At 38.6% G+C, this 26,512-nt stretch overlaps 1 protein-coding gene across 2 annotated transcripts in view; it reads right to left on the bottom strand.

Moving 5' to 3' along the window:
• Positions 1–26,512, bottom strand: part of FMN1 (formin 1) — a 368,992-nt gene that overhangs the window by 238,599 nt on the left and 103,881 nt on the right. For both annotated transcript variants that reach the window (XM_036887569.2, XM_036887570.2), the window contains one exon: positions 4,492–4,553. In XM_036887569.2, the coding sequence (XP_036743464.2) occupies positions 4,492–4,553 (62 nt within the window). The remainder of the gene's footprint in view (positions 1–4,491; positions 4,554–26,512) is intronic.

The raw sequence follows: 26,512 nt of genomic DNA, 5'->3' as shown, positions 1-26,512 counted from the left end.
CAGAATCAGAAATGAGAAAGGAAAAATCATGATGGACACCACAGAAATACACAGAATTATTAGAGAATACTATGAAAAATTATATGCTAACAAACTGGATAACCTAGAAGAAATGGACTGCTTTCTATGAAAATATAGCCTTCCAAGGCAGAAGAAACAGAAAATCTGAACAGACCAATTACCAGCAACAAAATTGAATTGGTAATCAAAAAACTATGTAAGAACAAAATCCCTGGACCAGATGGTTTCACTGCTGAATTTTATCAAACATTTAGGGAAGACCTAATACCCATCCTCCTTAAAGTTTTCCAAAAAGTAGAAGAGAAGGGAATACTCTCAAACTCATTCTACGAGGCCAGCATCACTCTACTACCAAAACCAGGCTAAGACACCACAAAAAAACAAAATTGCAGACCAATATCCCTCATGAACATAGACGCAAAAATACTCAACAAAATATTAGCAAACCGAATTCAAAAATACATCAAAAAGATCATCCATCATAATCAAGTAGGACTTGTTCCAGGGATGCAAGGATGGTACAATATTAGAAAATTCATCAACATCATCCACCACAACAACAAAAAGGACAAAAACCACATGATCATCTCCGTAGATGCCAAAAATGCATTCAACAAAATTCAACATACATTCATGATAAAAATTCTCAACAAAATGGGTATAGAGGGCAAGTACCTCAGCATAATAAAGGCTATATATGACAAACCCACAATCAACATCATACTTAACAGTGAGAAGCTGAAAGCTTTTCCTATAAGATTCGGAACAAGACAAGGATGCCCATTCTCTCCACTTTTATTCAACATAGTTTTGGAGGTCCTTGTCATGGCAATAAGACAACACAAATAAATCAAAGGCATCCAGATTGGTAAAGAAGAAGTTAAACTGTGCCTGTTTGCAGATGACATGGTATTGTACATAAAAAACCCTAAAGAATCCACCCAAAAACTACTAGATCTAATAACTGAATTCAGCAAAGTTGCAGGATACAAAATTAATACACAGAAATATGTTGCATTCCTACACACTAATGATGAACTAGCAAAAAGAGAAATCAGGAAAACAATTCCATTCACAATTGCATCAAAAAGAATAAAATACCTATGAATAAACCTAACTAAGGAAGTGAAAGACCTATACCCTGAAAACTACAAAACTCTTGTGAGAAAAATTAAAGAGGTCACCAATAAATGGAAACACATCCTGTGCTCATGGATAGGAAGAATTGTCAAAATGGCCACTCTGTCTAAAGCAATCTACAGATTCAATGCAATCCCTATCAAAATACCAACAGCATTCTTCAATGAACTAGAACAAACAGTTCTAAAATGCATATGGAACCATAAAAGACTCCAAATACTCAAAGCAATCCTGAGAAGGAAGAATAAATCTGGGGGGATTACGCTCCCTGACTTCAAGCTCTACTACAAAGCCATGATAATCAAGACAATTTGGTACTGGCACAAGAACAGACCCATTGACCAATGGAACAGACTAGAGAGATCAGATATAAACCCAAGCATATATGGTCAATTAATATACAATAAAGGAGCCATGGACATACAGGAGAATGACAGCCTCTTCAACACCTGGTGTTGGCAAAACTGGACAGCTACATATAAGAGAATGAAACTGGATTGTCTAATCACATACACAAAAGTAAACTCAAAATGAATCAAAGACCTGAATGTAAGTCATGAAACCATAAAACTCTTAGAAGACAACATAGGCAAAAATCTCTTGAATATAAACATGAGCAACTTTTTCCTGAACGCATCTCCTCGAGCAAGGAAAACAAAAGCAAAAATGAACACATGGGACTACATCAAACTAAACAGCTTCTGTACAGCAAAGGACACCATCAACAGAACAAAAAGGTCTCCTACAGTATCGGAGAACATATTTGTAAATGACATATCTGACAAGCGGTTAACATCCAAAATATATAAAGAACTCACATGCCTCAACATCCCAAAAGCAAATAACCCTATTAAAAAATGGGCAGAGGATCTGAACAGTAACTTCTCCAAAGAAGAAATTCAGATGGCCAACAGACACATGAAAAGATGCTCCACATCACTAATTATCAGGAAAATGCAAATTAAAACCACAATGAGGTATCAACTCACACCAATTAGGATGGCCAACATAGAAAAGACTAGGAACAACAAATGCTGGGGAGGATGCGGAGAAAGGGCAACCCTTCTATACAGCTGGTGGGAATGTAAACTAGTCCAACCACTGTGGAAAGCAATATGGAGGTAACTCAAAAAACTAAAAATAGAAATACCATTTGACCCGGCAACTCCACTCCTAGGAATTTACCCAAAGAAAACAATTCTCAGATTCAACAAGACATATACACCCCTATGTTTATCGCAGCACTATTTACAATAGCCAAGATATAGAAGCAGCTTAAGTGTCCATCAGTAGATGAATGGATAAAGAAGATGTGGTACATATACACAAAGGAATACTATTCAGCCATAAGAAAGAAAGAAATCCTGCCATTTGCAACAACATGGATGGAGCTGGAGGATATTATGCTCAGTGGAATAAGCCAGGCAGAGAAAGAGAAGTGCCAAATGATTTCCCTCATTTGTGGAGTATAACAATGAAGCAAAACTGAAGGAACATAACAGCAGCAGACTCACAGACTCCACGAAAAGACTAGCCTTACCAAAGTGGAGGGGTGAGTGAGGGCGGGATAAGGGGACTGAGGGGTATTATGATTAGTACACATGGTGTGGGGGGATCATGGTGAAGACAGTGTAGCACAGAGAAAGCAAAGAGTAACTCTGTGGCATCTTACTCACTGATGGACAGTGACTGCAATGGGGTATGGAAGGGGGGACTCGATAATATGGGTTAAGGTAGTAACCACATTGTTTTTCATGTGAAACCTTCATAGGAGTGTATTTTAATAATATATTAATAAAAAAAAAGATATAGTTAGGAAAATTTTTGAACCTTTATTATTGTCAGTTATACCTTGATCTAACCTTTATTTTAAAGCATCCTGATATACTTTTTTCCCTTCCATTTACTCTTCTCTTTCTCTCCTCCAAACTCTCTTATCTGGTGATGTAAGATAATAGGATTTTTGTGGAGATGACACAAGATAGTGTATGTAATATGGCTAGACAATGCCCAGCACTAAGTAAGAACTCAAATATTACAGGTGACTGCTGCTAGTGTGAATACTATTTAGCTTGTCAAAGCCCTCGCCGGGCTGGTCTACAACTTGGGGAAAGCTAGTGTTAATTCCTACAACTCAGCTGTTACACAGAACTGCTCCCAGAATCACTTCTGTACCTATCCTCTTCAGCAATCTGTTTTTAAGTTAATCCCAATTTCATTCTTCTGAGGCAGCTGAGAATCTTTTGCACACCAGAACAAAGAAGAAAGAGTGATCTCTGTAGAGCAACAAAGGAGGTAAGGGCCCCCAGCTCTTTTCCCCTAGGAGACAGAGGTACTTTTCCAATTTTTGTTTTTTTGTGAGATGGGCTCATTCCCTCTTCCAAACTATTTAAACCGAGCTGGATGGGGGTGGCTTGAATCCATAGAACGTAAGACTTACTTAATGATCTTTTTGCTATTTGCAATGGTTTTGCACATAATCTAATACACTGTCTCAGTTATTTTAAGAAGCGAATTATCACTTATTAAAAAAAGGAACATTTGATGGACAGATTCATTATATTAGCAAGTAATGAGTTAGTACCAAATAAGCACCGAGCCTTATTTCTCTACTGTTCTCTCCTGTGATAGGGGTCAACCCAGCTATCAGTAAACTCGAATCAGGGCATGATTCAATATTTAGTTATCTAAAATTAAGACTTGAAACTTTCTGTTACAGGCACTGCCATCAAACTCCAAACATAGGGAATGACAATCAGATAGCTGGAGGAAGGAAATGATCTTATCTTTCTAGGCTTCACAAAGGAGAATCAAGCCAATAATTCCTAAGCCCTGCCTGGGTATACAGACTATGTGGCTCAGCACCACTCTTCTTCCTACTAAGGCCACTTCTGTAAGTGCCTTCATCTGACAGGATCATCCTGAAGAGATGTGCTAGGCGTCAGACAGATTATAAATATGTGAATGGGAGTGTGCTGAACAAGTTTACACTGTACATAGGAAAAATAATTTTTAAAGACTTCCTATAAAAAGTAAAAGTCTAAATACTCTCCCCTTTCCTGATTTACAAATAAAATCATCATTTTCTCTAATCATAATTTCCCACTCAAATGCATTTGTGGTAATTTCTTAAAAATAGGAATTGAATTCTATTAAAAATGGAAGCCTCAAGGCTTTTGTCCCCAGGATAAACTCAATGCCCAGTGGCAGGTGACACCACAGATGCTGTCTAGGTAAATAGTTCAACAAAAGGGGAGTATTTACTTCAGCACATGAGAAAAATAAGTATCAGTTTCACATAACTGGTTGACAATAATCAAAGAGATATACCTGTAAGTTTTCAATTTCTTCTTTGTGTTCCCTCTTCAAGTGTAAAATGGCAGCTTGGTATTCTGTAAGATCACAAAAGAAGCCATTATAAAGCAGCACAAAATTATGCACAAAATTCAAGTGAGCATCTCCAAAATGTCAGAGGCCCTCTTACAAGTAAAGTGAGGAAATAAATGCCACGGTTTGACATTAACCTAACGTGATGTTGAAAACTGGGGCAAGGTAAGACAAGAAGCTCAGTATAGAAGGGAGGTTTCTTCCTTCCACTTAGCAAACTCTGAATTATGAAAACCCCAAATCAAACAGATTGGATAGGGTTAAATAGTATGATGTGTGTCCACATAAAGACAGGGTCAGGTGTTTGTCTTTGAGGAGGAGTTGGAAGCTAAGGCCCCACAGAGAACAAATACAGATGTGTGAAGAGCAGACACACAGGAAATGAAAGGAAACTTTCTATGTGAGAGCTTTCTCTATTTTTTTATTCTTCTATTTTTAACTGTTTCCCCCCCAACCCCCCCAAAAAATCTGCATTTGAATGCAAAGTTAAGCAAGGGTCCAGGGCTGATTTAAATCTTAGGCTCACTTCAAAAAAGTCCAGACCACTTGTCACTTAGATGAGAAAATCTAGGGTGAGTTGAGGTTAAAAGAAGGACAAAAATAAATATGGTCCAATTTCAGTCTGAGTCTAATAATGTTTATTGCAACAATAAGTCCCAAGTGTACACAGGAACTCCGGCCAACCACTAAAACTACCACCCCTCTGGCTAAGCATGAAGCAGCCAGGACAACTTTATTTCCAGCAGGACAGCTAAGTATGTGGGGTCAGAGAACTGCACAGGCTTCAGAGAACCACAAAGCAAAATGCTATGAGAAACATTTCTGTGGGATAAGTTGGTTTTTTACAAATGTTTGGGAGTATGAACATGAGTGAGAAAGAAGTCAGTCAGCTGTTATTTAAAAATGTATTAAAAGACAGGCTATTTCCTCAAGTGGATTTCAGATATCAGGCCTAATTCAAAGGTAGATGAGGGAAATCTTTGGTAAAGCCGAAAACAGGAGAGGAGCATTGCTTTTGATAATTATGACCAGCCACACCACTGCTCTTATGTGGAAATGTGTTCCACTGAGCTAGAAATCCATCAGCAAGTTCAGTGGCATCTCCATCCAGATCACATCTCGAATCAAGTCACTTCTCACCATCCCCATAACCACCGCTATGGTCCATGTCACCGCCATTTTCCCTGGACCACTACAATAACCTAAAAAATGGCCTGCTTTCATTTTCACCACCACAACCCATTCTTCACAGAGGTCTCAATGATCTACTAAAGTCATGAACCAGATCATGTCTTATGGTTTTCACTGCACTTAGAGCAAAATAAAAACTCTCTACAGCAGCCCACAAGGCCCTTCACGATCTGGCTCCTACATACCTTCCCTTACCTCCCCCTTACTCATTATGCTCTAGGCACACTGACTTACTTTCTTGCTGTTCTTTGAACTTATCAAGTTCTTTTCTACCTCAAAATCCTTACTACTATTGAGGACAATAATGATTGTATTTATTGAGCATTTACTATATATCAGTCATTATCTAATTACTTCATATTTATTAACTCATTTTGTCATTTTGTCCCTACAATAACCCTATGATGTAGTAACATTATCCCCATTACAGATGAAGAAACTGATGCATACATAAATATCTTGTCCAAAGAAGCTAAATAAGTTGCAGAGCTAGAAAACATACATAATTCAGTGGGTGAATGTATAAACAAATGTGGTATATCCAAAGAATGGAACAATACTCAGCAATAATAAGGAAAATCTATTGATATATACATCAACATAGATGAATCTTAAAGGCATCATGCAGAGTGAAGGAAGTTTTCCCCAGGCGATACAGTGTAACACAAGAATACCTGTTATTACCACTTCTATTTAAAATTTTCTTAAGGGTTCTTGCAGATGCAGTAGGATAAGAAAAAAAGAAAGCAAATGCATGTATACACACACATATTTATCTACAGGTCATAAAAGGAAAAATAAAGCTATTATTCACTGTGATTGCATATTTAGAAAAATCCAAGATTCCACAGATAAAATATTAGAATATGTGAGTTTAGTGAGATTGCTGAATATAAAATCAGCATACAAAAATCCTGATACCAGCAACAGTTAAAAAAGAAAACATTTATGGTTCCCCTAATACAAAGTACTTAGAAAGAAACTTAAAACTATGTAAGACTTCATGAGAAAACAGAAACACTATATCAAAATTTATTACCAAAAAACACACAGTGAGCAAGCCATGTTTTTGATAAGACTTAATATTGTAAAGATGTTAAGTTTCTCAAACTGACCTATAGATTCAATGCTATCCCATTCAATGCTAAAACATTTCTAAGGGTTTTAAGTTTTGTTTGAACTTAAAGAGCTCATTCTAAAATGTATATTGAAGCAAAGAAATGCAAAGAGCCAGTAACAGCCAAGAAACTCTTGAAAATATAAAGGTAAGATAAGTTGCCTAACTATGTAACAAAAATTATTTTGAATTATCACAATATAATTAAGATGGTATGGTACTTAAAGTGGAACAACAGACCAATAGAAGAGATTAGAGAAACTAGAAATAGTCCATGATTTAAGGCTCACTTGATAGGACAGAAGTAGCACCAAAGATCTTTGTTTACACTATGGTCTTTTTAGTAATTATTGATTGGGAAAAGTAGGTATTAATATGGGAAAAACATGAAACTGGATTCCAACTTTATGCCATGTAATAATCTAAGTTGATTAAGAGCTAAATTGCAAGAAGCAAAACTGTAGGTATTTCATAAGATAATATAGCATATTTTTATAACTTCAGGATAGGAAAGGACCTAAGATTTAAAAAATATTGTGTGTGTGTGTATATATATATATATTAGAGAGAGAGAGAGAAAACCTGATAAATTTGACTACATTAAAATTGAGAAATTCTTTTCATCAAAATAGACCATAAAGAGAGGGAAAGGACAAGTTACACAGGGAAGAATACGCCCGAAATAAATTATCAAAGATCTAGACATATATATGAATAACTTGTATAGAAGTATAAATCTATAGGAAATGGAAAACAGGCAAAAATGTCAATAGACACTCTAACAAGAGGATGTACAAGTAGTACATAGTAAAAGATGCTCCTTCTCATTAGTAATCAGGAACGTTTAAAGTCTGACAACACTGAAAGTTGGTTAAAATGGCAGCAATGGAAACTCTAATACATTTGTAGCAGGAATAAAAAAACTGGTACAATCACTGTGGAAAACGGTTGGCATTTTCTAATAAAATTGAAGATACTAATACCTCCCTACCCAACAATCCTAATCCTAGGTCCACATAAATGAAAAACCCATAAAATAAAAGCAAATAATATTAAAGTCAGGACAATGGCAACATCCAAGAGAAGAGCAAGTGAATTAAATTTGATTGAGGAAGTTGGCACCACATAGGTGTCCAGTGAAAAATTATTCTTTAACCTTTATGTTTTGTGCTGTTTTCCTTATATATACCTAACATAAATGTGTAAGAAAAAAGATTGCTCTGCTTTTCTCCAAATTAAATGAAGAATGTTGGTTTTCTCCATATTAAATAAAGAATATTACTATATAGGCACAAGAGAGTCTCTAGGTGCATAAATGAAAATAATAATTTAGTGAGTCTTGTATAAATGTTGAGTCCAAACCCAAGTGATGACCAGTACCTAAGGCTTCATTAATTCCAAGCCTCTACAAAGAAGGCAAAGGACAGTTAGCAGAACCAAACTTCTTGCAAAACTGATGCCCCTTGGGAATAACATCTACATTCTAAACAGAACTTACACAGAATATATTTTGAAATTATTCATTTTATGCAAATTGTACCTGTAAGAGTGTGACAGAGTTATGACTAATTAACAGACTGATGAAAGACATCATTGCAAAGCTAATACCCAGTAAATCTTAACTCATCTTCTCCTTAAACACTTATTTTTCCAAACAGTCCCAGTGTGACAGGAGGCAAGATAACACACCCCCATTCCTGACAAGGATGCCAAAACAGTATCTCTAAGCTGTGCTGTAGGAGAAGGAAGTTAATGCCCTCGCCAGTAGAATGCTCACTTGGAGGGGCCACAAGAGAATGCTAAGAGAACATAAAGGTTACAGAATGATGAATGAATCAAAGTTAGGTGGGTGGTTTCCAAATGTGCCTTGTTAGTGGCAGTTCCCTCCCTGTACATTTCTTGGGTTTGTAAATGCTTTGGAGTGGATCCCTTGACTTTTGGGGGTGAGGATAGTCAGACAGAGGTCTCAATTCAAGACTAAGGATTTTTTCCTAAAAAAATAACTTGACCCTGGTATTATAGAGTCTATAGAACTCTATAAACGTGTGAAGAGGAGGAAATGAGATGTTGAATTGGGGCTTGAGAAGGGCAGACCCCTTTGAAGCCACATTAGCCCCAGTGGAAATTAACAAATGAATTCAAATACTCTAGCCTACAAAAGAGAAGTCTAAAGAATGTCTTTTAAGAAAATAATACGTTGTATGGAAAGAGAGAAAAAGGAAAAGGGATTCTGACTAGCGGGATTCAATGTTTTGGGGAAAGAACTTCTGTGAAAATAAAACTCTTGGTAGTCAAGTGCTTAGTCTAATCAGCAGGGATACCTTTCGTTACACAAACCTACCTTTCTGCTCAGCTCACAACAACAAAGCAGCATTTCTCTCATTACAGGCCTCTGTCCTCCAACTCACTAACAGCAGGACTAAAAATTGTCTTCCCAACATGGGGAGCATGGAGCATCCACTACCACAGTTCATCACCGACAGCTTCTCTTAATTACATATGGCCATAGTAGCATTGAGCACTATTTCTCAAGAACTGTTCTAAGCACTCTACTCAAATTAACTCATGCCATCTGCATATCACACAAGGTAAATTCTATCATACCAAGGCCCATTTTACAGGTTAGAAAACCTGTAAAACAGATTGAATAACTTTCCCCAAACTCACATGCTAGTAAGTACCAACAATGTTATTCAAGCCCAAAGAACCTGTGCTACTCTGCAGTTTGCTTGTTTTTGTTTGTTGTTGTTATGGTTGGGTAAACTTCAGGTATAAGCAAAACTCTAGGTCCCTAGGAACTTAAAGGTTGCTGGCTTTATCCAATTAACATAGGCAGTCCAATCTAGTTCAAACCAACTAGATTCAGGATGGGGGAGCAAAGGTAAACTACAGTTACCCCAAAGTACATTACAGGCTCATTAGCATACTAAAAATCATACCCCTAGGTGTCAAGATGGTTCCAAGGCTAACCATATCAGGACCAAAAGAGGATGTAGCCCCCTTTGTCACCAGTTCCCTCCCTATTCTGAGAAAACCCTCACCTTTCCCAGTGAATATTCTCCCCCTTGCTTAAACTCCAGCTATAAGACCACCGAACTCTTACCTCACCTTGCTGCCCATCTCTGGAGCATGTCCTCCCTCTCTCCTTGAGTGTGTACTTTCACTTTATTAAACTACAGTTTGCTTAGACTTTCCCATGAATTCTTTTTTGATCAGAGGAACCCTCTCCTGGGTTGAGATCTCACCTAGTGCCCAGGGAGACTTCCCCAGACTGGATTTCCCAACAACACAATCACTAGAATCACTGGAAAACTTGGTAAGCCTTTTCCATAACTCTGTAAAAGGGGCATGGGATATTTTTAATTATAGGGTCAACATGCACAGTGAGTTATAATGGGTGATCCCATCAAGTTATACAACTATGATTTGTCTATCTTCGCCATGGGGACTTCCAGGACTCTAGTCACCAGTTTGTGGTTAAATCTGGTTTTCATTTATATTCTCTCTTACAAATATATCCAACCATCTCCCCTTACACACACATACCCCACTGGCAGAACTGGATTATGCAGAGTTGGGGATTTAGAAAACTTCTGATTTCCCAAATGAATGAGAATCATGGCTCTGTCCTTATTCATGGATTCTAATTTGTATTGGCTCTGCCTCTCATTGGCTTTACCCACTGACTCATGTTGTCACAAACATGTCCAAGTACATACTTTAATGTGAAAGGGAAAGGATCCTTTGCTATATAATCTTTGGTCTCTCAGATATATTTGGTCTCCATCCACAGTTGTTGAAAATGCTTCAGAGCCATTAAGGTGAAATGGGTGCCTTGTTATGTTAATGAGGAGACTTTTGAACCTTACCCAAAGGTAGGAGCTGGTTGCCAGGTGGACCAACCACGTGATTACGGGGTGGGAAGTTTCAGCTCCCAGCCCCCAGCCCCAGACCCCAAACCCTGTCTGAGAGTTCCCATGCTTGGGGAACCAGAACATTTCCATGTACCACCAAACTAGGTCCAAAGCTCTGTGAGGACGGAAGCTCCTTTATTTGGGACCTTGCCCTGTGTATGTCTTCATCTGGCTGTTAACTTGTATCCTTTATGATATCTTTATTAAACTGGCAGACTAGGTGTTTCCCTGAGTTCTGTGAGCCACTCTAGCAAATTAATCAAACCCAAGGGGCAATTGTTGGAACCTCCAGTCTGTAGCCAGTTGGTCAGAAGCACAGGTAACTGCCTGAGGCTTGTGTTTGGTGTCTGGAGGCGGGAGCAGAGGGCAGTCCTGTAGAATGGAGCCCTTAACCGGGGGAATCTGGTGCTGTCTATGGGCAGATAGCATTCAAATAGTTTAAATTCTTGGATACCCTGCTGGTGTTAGAGAATTGCTTGGTGTCATGCGTGGGAAAACACATATACTGGATTTGAGTCCAGGAACCTGAACAGACCCATCATCTGAATTGTATGCAGAGACTATTCAGTGTTTCCAAAGTTTTGCACACATACCAGTGTAGTCATGTTTTGGTAATAGACAGCTGGGTTTTATTTGAACAGTTGAATATTTTAATGTACATTAGGAGAAAAATGCAACGGCGCACATAAAACTCATGATTTCATAAGTACAAGTCTTAGAAGATTGCATTTGTCAGAGTTTAGTCCCTAGACAACATCACCTGGAACTTCTTAGAAATGCTAATTCTTAGGCCTGCCCCAGCCCTGTTAAGAAACTTGGAGGATGCTTTAACAAGGCTGCCCAGGGATTATGATGCACACTAAAGTGTGAGAATCACTTCTGTAAGATAAGATTAGTTTTCAGCAAAAAAGTTAATTAATGAAAGTTAGTTTAAAGAATTTTTGAAATAGTATAAATATATGCCCCAAATCAAGGAGCAGGTATATAAAAGATGACATTGAGGAAAGCATGCTAATTACTGACAGATAAATACACATTCTGATTAATAAATACAGGAACTTTCTCCATCCATCTCTAACACTAATGAAAATGGTGCTGGTGATAGAAGGCCAAGTCACAGACAATTTGCCTTAATACCTAAGAATGGAATCATTTGAGCTCTCATATTGAATAAGCTTGTGAAGGCAAAGTATGCAGCCTGGTCTTAGTGTATAATAGGTATTCTAAGGTGTGTTTCCTCACCAGATGGCTCTGAACAATGCAGTAACTGCTGTTTGGAAAAGGGATGGCTGTCCTGGTACCTGTCACAAACAGTAGAGAAAGGTTCAAAGTAAGTGAAACCATAAGGGAAAAAAAGTTGGGTGTAATCAAAGTCAACAGCTAGAGAAGGTCCATCACTTGAAATGTCAATATAGCCTCTCTTATTAGTGGGCCTTTGACCCACCACACCTGAGGTGGAGAAAGTATAATAGGGAGTCTCACTCTATCTTTCGATGTTCTACTGCCAACAACTTTCAATCCCCACCTCTCCCTCCTCCCCTATGCACCACATCTGGGCAATCTGATTAGAAAGGCTTTGACACTGGTAGGAAATTTTAACCACGCAAGTTACTGCCCATACTGGGAATCCTTAGCCCTTTCCCTAAACACTGTAATATCCAGGCTAGTCTCCTCCCTTTCCTCTCTCAAAGCATTTTCCAGCCAGCTTAAGAGGGTTGCCCTACTGTACGCAGAAGTCCCAAGTACTAGTATTAGGCCTTTTCATACCCTCGTGTGTGTGCGTCCGCACGGCATGTACATGTAGGCATCAACCTTGGCATCTGAATCAAATTTTGGGAAGAGGGTCCATTTTACTTCTTCAGAAAGGATGGTGTCATGTAGAAGTTACATAAACTATCAATGAATCTATCTATGATGTTGTACTATATATATATCAAAAGGAGATGACTAATTTTCATATCAGAAAATACAAGATTGGACAGTCACCTGGAGAAATCCCATGAGTTTATTAGGAATTGTAACTTTCAATCTCTCTCCTTGTCAAGAACACTTAGGATATTCTTAGGCAGAAACACATAAATGCCATTATTAAAAGATGGATAAAACCCCAACTCTCCAGGCCCACCAATCTTTCACTGTGCCCTGTAGCTCTCTCATTCATGTGCTTAGCATCTCTCTCTGTAAGCCAAGCACTGAACTAAGCTGTAGGAATGAGAAAATGAACAGCACATATTTCTAGCCTTAAAAAGGTTTCCCAGGATGTACATTTTAAAAATTTAGAACCTGTTTTCTTAAAATACTTTCCTTATTTTTCAGTGATTTTATATGTAGGTGTTAAAGGCTGGGGCACTGTTCACCCAATTCAAACTCCCCATTCTGCTCAGGGCATAGAAGACATCCTATGACTTTGGTTTGGCTGGTGAATGTGAACTGACACAGAGTAAGGAGAAGATTTTGTTGTGCTTGCTTATAGTCTGGTTTGCCTCCTTCACTCCCACTTTTTCACAGAAGAACAACATACCCTAGGCAGCCACTACTCACTCAGCCTGGGACCACATACTTGGTGCAGACCTAAACCCAAGTCTTAGCCGGCTGCAAAGTCCAGTCTATGCACAGCCTGGAAGAGTCCAGCCTAGTTCGGCTGAACTACCCATGACCTTTACTCCCATGCAAATAAATGCTTATTATTGAAAGCTATTGGAGTTTAGCATGATTTGTTACACAGCATTATTGCAGCAATACCTGATGAATAAATATGGTTAAGTTTCTAGCCAAGTTTACTATTTGGAGGCTCATACCATCTTAGAGGCTTTAACTACCTGGGATGGAGTCTCACGATCAATATAGACAGAAAAGGGCTAAGGGGAAGGAGATAAATGGGGTGGGAGTGGAGGGAGCTGAGAATCAGTATATTTATATCCTTTAATACTAAAAAATGAGCTCCTGGGATGATAGTATAAAATAGGTACCTTTGCCAGTAAATTCATGACTATGTCTCTGACTTTATCCTGTATCAGAAAGGTATGCAATCAGGGCCAGGCACCATTTGATGGACAGTTTATCATGGAGAAAACACTCATTAGATCAAATTCCAGAGCCAGGGCTTGGATAACTTGCCTTTTCACTTTGTCCTCTCCTCTTATCCTTACTTTCTGTTCTGTTAAAATGCCGATTCTAAGCAGTTCAGTACTCCAGGAACACAAGGTCCCTGAGAATTACATGCCGCTTTCTACCCAGGCAGTTTGAAAAGTCAAGAATCAAATCTACAGAGGCACACAACCTGTCAGGAAAAAAATTTAGGCTACAACGGAGTGTACCTGATGCCTGTCACTAGATGGCAGTCACAATACTTCCTACTTAGACTTGGCACGTGCTCCCAGGCGGCACGGGAACACCTGCAGGATTTGGTAGGGCGGTGGCAGGTGGGCAGAGCTAATGGCAAGCCAAAGCCGTGAAATGAACCTTTTTCTTTGCTCTAACAGATGGACTAGTGTGGATATGGCAGCCATATGAGGAAAATGAGAACAAGTAAGGGGTATTTCCAACCATGTCTCCAAAAAGTTTAAATCGCCCCAATAGGCTTCCACTTGTTACAGGTCCACATTTTTTGTTCCTCAATAAGCCTGCACAGCAATGAATTCTAAAATGAACTCAAAAAAGGCCAAAGTCATATGCCAGGACCCAAACAGAAAACATCTTGGAGAAACAGAAATGGAACAGAATAGCCAAGTGGTGCTTTGGGCCTGAAGCTCTGGGCCTGCCCTGTGGAGGTAAGATGGCCTGGAGTTAGGTTACTACAGAGCAAATTTACTACGGAACAACAGGGGCTGAAAGGGCCCCCATGGGCCAGGAAACCTGGGGCAGCCCTGCTGCTTAGAAAAAGAGACAGAGGAGGGGTTCCCACAGGGTCAGAGGAAGCTGGAACAAGTTGCTGTTAACTGCTGCCTCGGGGCTTAAACAGGAGGCCACAGTTAGGGATTAAGACCAAACTCCAAACCCTGTCTGTTCCTGTCCCTACCACCTTGGGCTGGGACCCCAGAACACCATTGGAATACCAACTTCTGGTCTGGGGGTCTTACAAGGATCATATGAGACAACTGCAACAGATGGTATAAAAGGGGAAGGGGAGACTTTTTCTCCCAAAGCATCCTATATATCATGAGCCTTCAAAACATTCTCTAATACAGATGAAGAAACCTAAAAGACAGGCAACAAAATCCAACTTTGAATATGAAATCACACAACACATATTTTAAATATTAAACATGTTAAAAGTATTTTAGTAATGCTTAGAATCCTTACCAAGATCAACAATAACCACCATAATGACAGTAACAGCACACTACGAAAAAAATACTTAAGAAGGTGAGCATAAAATTTAGAAATATTAGAAATGTAAAATGTAGGCATTGAGATGAAAAGTTTAAGAGTTGGATAAACTCTGGTACAGTCAAGGGAAGAATTTGTGAATAAAGGAATACTGAATGATTAAGCAAAAATGCAGCATGGAACAAGAAAAACATAATAGGAAAGAATCACAATTAAGAAACTCTGGCATTGGGGCACAGACAACAAAATGGACCATGAGATAGAATAGAAAATAAAAGTCTGTAAATAGCGCCATGCACATATGAAAACTGAGTATGTGATCTGAGGGTGTACTGAAATTTGAAGGGAAAGGATTGACTATTCCTAAATACAAATATTAAAAAGTCATACTTCAAACCATGCACAAGAATCAATTCCAGTGGATTAAAAATCTAAATGTGAAAAGCATAACAAAATACCTTGGAAGAATAGACTATATTCTATGACACTGGAGGTTTGAAAGAGTTTTTTTTTTTAAAGGAAAACATTTTTAAAATTCAGTTATATTGAAATTACCAAAATCATGTACGTTAAAAAGAGGCCACTAGAAAGTGATAAGCCACATGCATGAGGAGACATCTGCAAAGCATATGACCAACAAAAGATTAGCATCCAGGACAAACAAGTACTAGAGGCAATAAAAAGAAAAGCAGCCAATAGAAAAATGGGTAAATGGATAGTAAATTCATGGGAGAACTCCAAATGACTAATAAACACATAAAAGACATACGATCTCACTTGTCCTCAGGAAAAGGTGAATTAAAACTACAATGGGATACTATTTCACTACCATCATATTTGGAAATATTAAAGTCTGCTAATATTAACTGGTGGTGAGAAAGAAAGAGTTCCAAACACTGATGGGAATACTAGTTGTAACAATCACTTTAAAGACCATTTTGTCAATACTAAATTTAAAGGTTATAAATAAAATCAGAAAATCTACCTACAGTTTAACTCTAGTGACGTGATTAACATGAACAGAAATGTTAAGAAGAACACTTACAGAAACATTATTTCTAACTGTGAAAAATAGGAATAAACAAGTTTTCATCAATAGCAATAAAAATAAGCAAATATTCAGTGATATATTCATTCAATATAATATTATGCAGACATTCAAAGTGAATAAACCAGAACTATATATACTGACACAGATTAATGTAACAAATAACATGAGAAAAAGTACTCATGGTCAGATGCCATTTTTAAAGACTTTTAAAACACATAACTATATTATATATTGCTTGGGGATTTTATACCCAAGTATAAAAGAGCACACAGGATTAAATAACTGTAAGGGGAAGGTAGGAAGCACACAGGTGCTTCAGATGTATTTGTAATGTTTTATTTCTTTAGTTAGGTAGTGGGTATTATCATGACCTTGAATACAACTAACATCTTAGCCTTAAAATATATAAGGCAAAACAGAATATAAAAAGGTGAGTAAAATGATAAGAGATAATACTAAGTAAATAAAAAAAGTGACTGACACAATTAACCTTGATTATATATCCTTGATCACAACAAATCAGTAGCATGCATTCTTTTCAGGCATACACATTTGCAAAAATTCATCATCCACAAAGAAAATCTCTCAAATTTCAAAGTAATACCATTGTATAGATCATGTTTTTCTATAACGCAGTAAATTAAAAACAATAAAAAGGATAGACTAAAAATAAAAATAAAAACAAAACAAAAACTAGAAAATCTAAATCGGTAGTTTGTGAAAATAAGCCATACAACTCCGCAGGGTTTATTCTAAGAATGCAAAAAGTATAAACCACCTGAACAGTTATCAGTGATATATCTACCACATTAATATACTAAGCAAGAAAAGCCATCTCTTCTCTCAAAATAATACAGAATGATACAGAAAACTATCTTGATAAAGGTCAAAATTCATTCTTGATTTTTAAAAAGCAAAAAATCTCTTAGCTAATTAGAGTTGAAGGAAATCAAATTCAGGAATACCTATCAAGAATTTTTAACACAATTCAAATATAATAGTGAAACTTCAGGAAGATTAAGAATGCCAAAAAAATAGACAATGCCCACCATCACCTATATTTTCTTACTTTATACTAGAGCTCTGGGACAATGCAATAAGAAATAAGATTCTAAGAAATGGAAAGAAGAGACAAAACTAGTATTATTTACAATGATTTGATTGTCACAATTTATACAGTGATACAATCTGTATAGGGGGTTTAGAAAATCCATGCTATACATCACCTAGGAACACACACACAGGCCTCCTGTAGTTCTGCATGGTGGTGGCCCCTACGTAAACCTTGGGAGAGTGGCTATTGTTGGGGAGACAAGCAGATAAATTGGACTAGGGAATATTACAAAAGGGGCTTAAACACTGGATTTAAAAGTCTGAAGAAAATAAGACAAAATGTTCAATTATAAATGGTTAGTATACAAGTGCTCATTGTACTTTTTGCTATATTTTTTTCAGTTAGAAATTATTCAGGACTCTCTTTGGACATACAGATATGTTCAAAATTTCATGTAAACTCTTTATAAAGTTAAACCTAACCCTATGTTTAGTCAGTGAGAAAAACTGCCTACCTCAAACAGAATGACTATACAAACTACTAGTAGGAAAACACACACACACACACACACTCTTCATGTGGCTCACATAAGCATTAGTTGACTTGATTTAAAACTTTGAAAGAAGTTGCCTGCACTTCAGCTTGTGCCTCCACTCAACTGACAGAGCCCTTTATTCAAGGCCAACAAAATGAACCTCAGAGAGGGAGGTGAAGGTCAGTCTCTGAAGAGGCAGGTGAGAAAGCCAGCCAGCTTTAACTTGAATGAGAGTGGAATTTTCTAGTAAACCATGCCAGACAAGTTAACCAGCAGGTCAGGCCACCTGCCCAGGTTTCCAAGGGAGACAGGACAATTGCATCTCTCCAATGGTGGAAAAATACTCAAATACAACATACTGCACGCACCTGCCATTGGGCTTACTGCCTCTAAGTATAAGGTCTTAACTCCTTACTGTTCCTACCATGCAGAATTTAAGAATTACGTGTGTGTGTGTGCATGTGTGTGGCTATTTTCAAGCCTGCATCTCTGCATACTAATACCAAAGATTAGAAACCTATCAGACATACAGGAAAACAGCAGAATGAGAGTTTGGGAAGGAAAGCTGAGTAGCAGCTTCTCTGCAGAAATACAGTAAGAGGTATAAAGCCAAATCAATGAGGCCCAGCACAGAAAAACTAGACAATGCTCTGGCCCTTTATCCAGCCCACACCTCCACAGAGTTGCCAGATTCAGGAAATAAAAATACAGATCTCAGCGAAATGTGAAATGCAGATAAAATACAGATAATTTATGTCTTGTGTAATAGTTGGGATACACTTATACTAAATAATTATTCATTGTTTATCTGAAGTTCACATTTAACCATACATCCTATATTTTATCTGGCAACCCTACTTTAGGATCTCTAAGCATTCTTAGTGGGAACTGTATTCGGTAGGCCTGGAATTTATAGACATTGAAGACTATGTGTGCACACAGGTGGAAACAGAAACAATACCAGTTTTTTAGGTAGCGAGAAACAATGGTTCTAGACATTTCACTTCAACATGTGTTCTTAAAAACCTTCTCATTTTAGTGCTACAATGATAGTTGTAGTTTTGTTTTACTCCACATAATCTGGTCTTTTCAGATAACTGACTTCCTCATAACTGTTTCAGTAAGTATCTAGTTTTCAAAGTGAACAGAATGAATAGTAACACACCAAATGAAATGGAGACAACACACACACACACCAGTCCACACACAGCCCACTGTGTGGACTTCTTGTATCAACTGGGAATACCACTGATGAGAACATATGAAGAGAGGCATACACTCAAGTCTCTGGCAAAATTAGGGTCATATCTGAATAGCAGTAGACACAGACATGCAACTCCAAGAGCATGTATTCAAGAGCTCATTAAGCTCCTTTATCTGTAACCTCCCTTTCTGTATGGAGGCACCCCTTCCCTACCCCTTTGGTGTTCACCTCTGTACCAGCACACCCCACAGGGCTTCAGACAGTTGTAAAAAAAGAGAAAGAGAGAGAGAGAGAGAGAAGCATATACTGAGCCACAGGCAAAATACAGTTGCTACTCTAAGGTTATAATAACACACTTAAAAGTCAATTATGTACAGCTGATTACCTCTGATCTTTCTACACTGTTACTAAAGTAAAAAAAATCAGCAAAGATAAACTGGAGATAAAACCAGCTCACTTGTGAAAGCCAAAACAACTCCATCAGCCAACCCATGTATTCCCCCCTATAAAGCCTTTCTTCAGTGGTTCTCACCTTGGCTAAATATTGGAATCACCTGGGGAGATTTAAAAATGACTTATGTATGGATGCCAGCCCAGAAAAAGATTTAACTGGTATGAGATGCACACGGGCACTGGGATTTTTAAAATGCTCTCCAAGTGATTCTGATATACAGTCAAGGTTGAGAACCATGGCATTTGTTGTTTATCTCCAATCAGTGATGTCTGGCAAGGCTAGAAAGTGATGAATACATGGGGACTGTAAAGAGTATGCTCCACCATTGGCTACTAATTCCAAGCTCTTCTCTATCCAAGCTAATGAGGTCACAAAAGCTAACTGCACTGAGCCAAGAGCTAATGCACAGGAACTGCATTTTTCCTCGCCTTACTGCTGTTCCCCTGAAATGCTAGCATCCAGAAACAATGCTCTAATGCTGGGAGTATACAGAAGGGACTGCAGATGGGAAAAAATAAAAATAAGATGGCAAGATCTTTTGAGCAATCCCACCTAACAGGTAAATCCCAACATAACCTGCAGATTATTGTTTTAGAAATGCACCATCTGGGCAGCATGAGGAAGATACCAGCTCATTTTAGAGCAATGTTCAGTTTAGTCTGACAGCAAAGCCAGGCCAGGCCAACACATGCCTACCCATTCTTCAGAGGAGAACCTGGTCAGGAAACACATTCTTTTTCCCCAAAAGCCCTTGAGGTGCAAGGCCAAGTCTTGGTTAGCTATTACAGAACAAGGCACTCCTTAAGTTTCTCCTGCTTATTGATAAAATGACATCGGCTGAACAGTAGAATCCAATTCCACAAGTTTAAAAATCCTAAAATAGAGAAACAAATTAAAACGAGTTTGGAAAAACATACAAAACTGAAGTCTTACAATCACAGAATCTTAAAGATAGAAGCTCAGAAGCCACTTAGGCCAGCCCTCCTCTCTCAAAGTACAGAGGAAGAGACCAACTCATTCACACAGAATGACTCATTCACTGCAGAGCAGAGAGAATCTCAGATCAATATGCAGATGAAAACACACTGCATGCCTACCAACAAAGAAAAGCAATCACATGGCTGTCAGCAGAGCTCAGGCTTCCTGACTACGGTTTTCTGTCTACCATACCTTGAAGCTTCTTTGTGGCTTTTGAATGATGTCAGATGTTCACAGTAAAGGGAGAGGAAAATAACTAGAATTACTTAGGGGAGTAGAAAAATCTTTGAAAAAACAGCAGCTGTAAACAGCAGAGTGCTGAGGAGGAGCACCTGTTAGAGTTGGTGGGCATGTGGAGGGCCCACACAGAATCAGAGACGCAAGCACTGGTGACGGAACCTGCACAGCGGCATCATTTTCTCCCCCCAGCTTCTGTAGTCCAGACAAAGGCAAGAAGAAACAAATGTTTGGGTCTCTCCAGGGCTGGGGTTTTGTCAGATGGCTGCTACAGAAGGGACAGACTCTTAATGTCCTAAGAAGGGAGTGAAGGCAGAAAAGGCTGACAAACACAAAGGAAGATGATTGGAGTGAAGCCCCTGAGGAAGAGACGGGGTCTGTGTTTCTGGAGAACGGAGAGGAAAAGCTGGAACTGGAGAGGGAGGTGGACAGAATGGATGTTATAATTTGTCATTTCAAAACTAAAGCTCTCGTTAAAAAAATAAGGTCCAGGATGTAGACAGAGTATTAGCTGATGGAAATGGAAAAGGTACCACTGGAAGAGAGGAGAAGCCATGATTTGGAATGGTTTATCCATGTGGTCATGAAAGCAAAGTAGAGGGTGTGACCTGGGAGATACAGGATGAGTATAAAAAGAAAAGGTAATCTTGAAAGTCACATAATACACCCCTGAAGGTCCAAAGGGCTAAAAGATCATATGATTCTTTGTGGCGTGATATTCTGATTTATTTGGATTTTGTTTTGCTTTTAAGAGTTCTCACAGTAAAGGATAAAGGGCTAGCAACAAACACATCCTTATGAGTTTAGTGAGGTCATAAGAATCTGGTTGTGATTATAAAACTAAGTACATGATAACACTTATGTAATATTTTCCTATTACCAACCCATGTTTAATGTTTTACTAATAACATGTTTCCTCAAATGCAAGACACCATTGATTCTAAGACACATATAAGACACAGTATTTAAGTACCATTACAAAAAAATGCTGCCAATTATAGTTGTAAAATGTCATCAGTTGTAAAACACACCGTAATTTCAGATGTGGAAAATGTGCATTGCACATTAGGTGAAATATATCTTTAACTCATATAATCCTCATAAAAGCTTGATGTGGGAAGTAATATTATTTTTATTGCCCCCATATTAGAGATAAATCAGGACACAGAGATTAAGGACTTGCCCATGTTCACACAGGTAGTAAGAAATACCACCAGGATTTGAACCCACAAAGCCTGACTATATAATCTACTCTTGTTATTATCCAAGTTTAATATTCACAGAAAAGGACAAAAAAAATCATAATACACCAACCAAAGCTTTCTACTGTCATTACCAGAAGGAGCCAGCCTTATGGAGTGTCTGCTGCTAATGCAGCCTGAAGACATGGACTTCCTCAAAGAGGATCTGCATTCGATGGGACAGATCTGACTCAGGCCCAGTGCTCTCCACAGGATCCACCCCAGTTACTGGTTTCCTAAAATTTGTCATTTATGGCACCAACTAGTCAGCACCAACTCACCCCCACATGTCCACTGGTTTTTTTCCACTTGCCCATTACTATATCCATTTATCTTTAGCCATATTTAGTCTTCTTCCAGTTGTCATCATGTGCTTCACTTCATTAAGGTGACTCCTGAAGCCATATTCACATCTGCCTCTAATAGAAAAGCCACAGCTGAGTAAGTACCCAGGCGCATCCAGCCATCAGATTATACGGCCTCTGACTGCTCTGTCCCTTTGGCTCTCATGACCAGTGAGCTGGAGGGCAGGCTCATGAATTCACGCATTCCCCTTAGCTGACTGCCTTAATTACTGTGGTAACAGATGTCACAGAAATACAAAGTCAGAGTCACTATTTCCATGTCCTGTAAACATAAGAAAAAATGTCCAACACTGCTGATAATCAAAGAAATATTAATAAAGTATAAGATACCATTTATGTCCCTCTATTTGGAAAACATGAAACACAATGTTCCCTAAAAAGTAATAAATAGAATCATGAAGTGTTAACATCAACTATAAAAAATTACTGCTGCTAGAACTATTGTTAGTATTAACATTTATTGACTATCTCCTATGAACCAGGCATTTTGCTAAGCACTTACCCTAATCCTTTGAGATAGACACTATAATATTCCATTGTACAGGACACTGAGGGTCACTAGTTAAGGAGGAGAAATGGGGACTACCTTTTAGAAAGTCAGATTGCCAACAGGCATCATCACAATTGAGAATGCAGACCCCGAAGGAATGGATTGGAAATTAGCTTTGACAAATAGGGGAGCCTGGGTTGAGTCCTTTTCCCTTCTGTGTCTGTTTCCTCATCTGTACATTGGGATAATGATTCCTACCTCACAAGATTATTGTGAGGAGACTTAATATTTGTACAGCGCTTAGAACAGTGCCTGTCATATAGGTATGTAATATACATTTTTAGCTGTATTATTATTGTCTCATCTCCATTCTTAACTGATAACTTTGACTCCTATCTCACTGACAAAGCTGAACATCCACATGCTCCCACCTTCCAGCATTGAAACCCTCATTGTCTGTCCTTGTAACTATTAGTGGAGATGACTTTCACTGCTCCTTCAAAGCCAACCCCTCAGCTAGTATGCAAGATCTACTCTATTGCCAGTCTTAAAGAGATCACTCCAGCATGTCTTCCCTCTTCCTACATCAAATTTCCCCTTTCTGCAGAGAACCTTCTCCATGGCATACAGAATGCTATGATTTTTCCCATCTTAATCAGAGAAATATGAAATCTTTCTTCCAATCCCACTTGCCCCACCAGCTACTACCCCAATTTTGTTCCTTCTGCAACAAAACCTGTCAAAAATATGTCTACATACTGTCTCCAACTGTCACTCTTTCTAAAGCCATTCCAAATTAGACTTTGACCTAAGCTGGTCCACCAATGTCCCCTGGTGACCTCTGTGCTTCTAAATTTAATGGTCAATTCTCAGTCCTTTCTCCACTTGCTCTACCATTTGGCCCACTCCCTCCCCTCTGGATACACTTATTTCACTTGGCATCCAGGACACCAAACTCTTTCAGTTTTCCTGCCACCTCCCTGGACGCTCTTTCACAGTTACTCTTGCTGACCCTCCTGTTCATCCCAGTCTCTTCCCGTAGCACCCAGGGTCACTCCTAGTTCTGCACCCTGCATCTCATCCAGCCTTGAGAGTTCTAAACACCAATTTTTATACATTTAGATAACTACCCAGCGGATATCAACAGCTCAGAAGCCCTCTTGCCCAACCACACTCATATTCAAATGCCTACTAACACTTTCCTGTGCATGTCAAATTGACATCTCAAGTTTAACATACCAGAAATGATGCCTGATCTTCCCCCACCAACCCAGTGTTCTCCAGTCCACGGCAATTCCATTCCTCCACCGCATAAGTCAAAAACCTTAATGTCATCCCTGATTGTTCTCACTCACATCCCGTCAATAAATACCAATGATTCTACCTCCAGAAAAATCCAGGATCCTTCTACTTTTTAATGCTCCCTTGCTAGAACCATAAACCAAGCCACCATTTCAGCAAATACAACCTCTCCTCTGGATCACAAAAATAACCTCCTAATAACTGTGACCCTAGGTCCACATACCTCCTCACCCTCTCACCTCTAGTTTCAAGAGTAGCCAGAGTGAGCTTTTCTAAACACAAAGAAAATCCTGTCATGCCTCTGCTCAGAATTATCTAACAGCTTCCCATTTCACTCCTTGTACAAAGGTCAACATCAAACAACATTCTACACTGGCCTCCAGTATTGAATATCAGGGGTTCCTTAATCTTGTTGTGTGTGTGCCATGGACCCCTTCTCAGAATAGTATTTTGAAATGTATAAAATAAAACACAATAGATTACAGAGGAAACCAACTCAGTTGTCAAAATATTTTTAATTGTGCCATAGTAACACATGTATTCATGTATTAATACATTAAATGACAAGACCTAGTGGCAGGTCCAATTACTAACATAATTTTGATGTGATATGGTGATGAACAGAACCATGTTTTAGGATATTTCTAAAACCTAAGTGCCCATCCACAGATGAATGGATAAAGGAGATGTGGTACATATACACAATGGAATATTACTCAGCCATAAAAAGAAAATAAATCCTGCCATTTGCAACAACATGGGTGGATCTAGGGGGTATTGTGCTCAGTGAAATAAGCCAGGCAGAGAAAGACAAATACCATATGATTTCACTTATCTGTGGAGTATAAGAACAAAGCAAAACTGAAGGAACAAAATAGCAGCAGACTCAGACTCCAAGAAGGCACTAGCAGTTACCAAAAGGGAGGTGTTGGAGAGGGGATGAGAAGGGAGAAGGGGATTAAGTTGCCAAGGATTTTTGCCTACATCATGATTGAAAGAAATGTTAAATTTCTGTTAGATGTTATTATTAAAAATAAAAATAAGATTTATTTTCCCCATCCAAAGGAATAGACCCCTGAATTCTATTGCTGAACCCCTTAGCCCCAAGTTAAGAACTTCTGGTTCAATATTAACCCTTGCACCTCTTTCAGCTAACTACTCCAATTACACAGACCTCACCACGCCCATTCTGTACTTAGAGCCTTTGCACTGGCTATTCCTATTCCTAGCATTCTCTTTCCTTATTTCCTTGTTCAAATATCACCTTCTCAATGAGTCCTACTCTAATCACCCTATTTAAAATTGCAACCAACACTTAGTTCCACCAGAGTCCCAATTCCTCCAATCTGACTCTTTTCCATAGCATGTATTTTCATATAATATACTACATAATTTATTATATATCTTTATTATCAGTATTCAACACCACCACCTCTCAGCCAGCCATACAAGCTACTTGAGGGAAGGACATTTTTTGTTTTTATTCACTCACTGATGTAACTCAAATGCCTAAAACATAGCCTGGCATAGAGAAGGTACTCAAGCAATACTACTTAAATAAATGTATGCATTGCAAGTAAAATCACTGTTGCATGTCTATTATATAAACTGCTTGCTCCACACACCATTCCATTATGAGAACACAATGCTTTAAGATTTTATTCTTTCATTATTGCTACATAACTCATTTATTTATTTCTATTCAAGGTGTGGAAAAATGCTCTAGTACCTGTGGCAGGATATCCATATGCACCATTTATGAGTGCCTAGACTCTAGGTATCTCCCCTCTCAGAAAGAAAAATTTAGAAAACATTTCTAAATTGCTAAGGCAATATAAGCAAGCTTATATCTAGGAATTAGATTTAGGAAACAGGAAAATCCAACCTTCTAAAACAATCATATTAGCATTTTGCTGTATTTCCTTCTGTTCTGTCCTATATATCTTAACAGAATTGTAATTGTTCACATCTATTTTTTTAATGACCTTGAAGTCTCCAGGAGCTGAACATTTAATTTCTGATCCTTAGTAAAATTAATAAATAAAGACAGAAACCACACTCCTTTTTTTTTGCTGACCTCCCGGAGACCAGTCTCAGAGTTCTGGAAGATCAGCTCACATCCCAGACACAGAAGCTGACAGTTCTCAAGGTACAGCACCCCAGGACACTCTCTCTTTGTTCTGGTGGAGACATCAATGTTCCCGCTCACCTTCAAACACCCACAGCTGATCTGAGTTTGGGTAAGGAGGGAGAAGAAGTGAGGGTCCAGAAGCTGCTCCTCTGGGAGTCCGTGAAGACCAGCTGACTCCACAGGAGCGGGGAGAGTCCAGTTCTCTGAACAGACTCATATTGAGGAAACTAGCTGTGTCCTCTGTAACCTTACGCTCCAGTTATAGCCACTGAAAACCAGGCAGTAAGCCACAGGGGAAGGAGCTTTGCCATGCCCTCAGGAAAGACGAACAGTATTGACATGTTTTGTAGAACTCAGCTACCACTTTCACT

This window comes from Manis pentadactyla, chromosome 11 (genome assembly GCF_030020395.1).
Source record: "Manis pentadactyla isolate mManPen7 chromosome 11, mManPen7.hap1, whole genome shotgun sequence".
Lineage (NCBI taxonomy): Eukaryota > Metazoa > Chordata > Mammalia > Pholidota > Manidae > Manis > Manis pentadactyla.
Note: the sequence above shows the minus strand (reverse complement) of the source record. Positions and strands in the feature narration are given on the sequence as shown.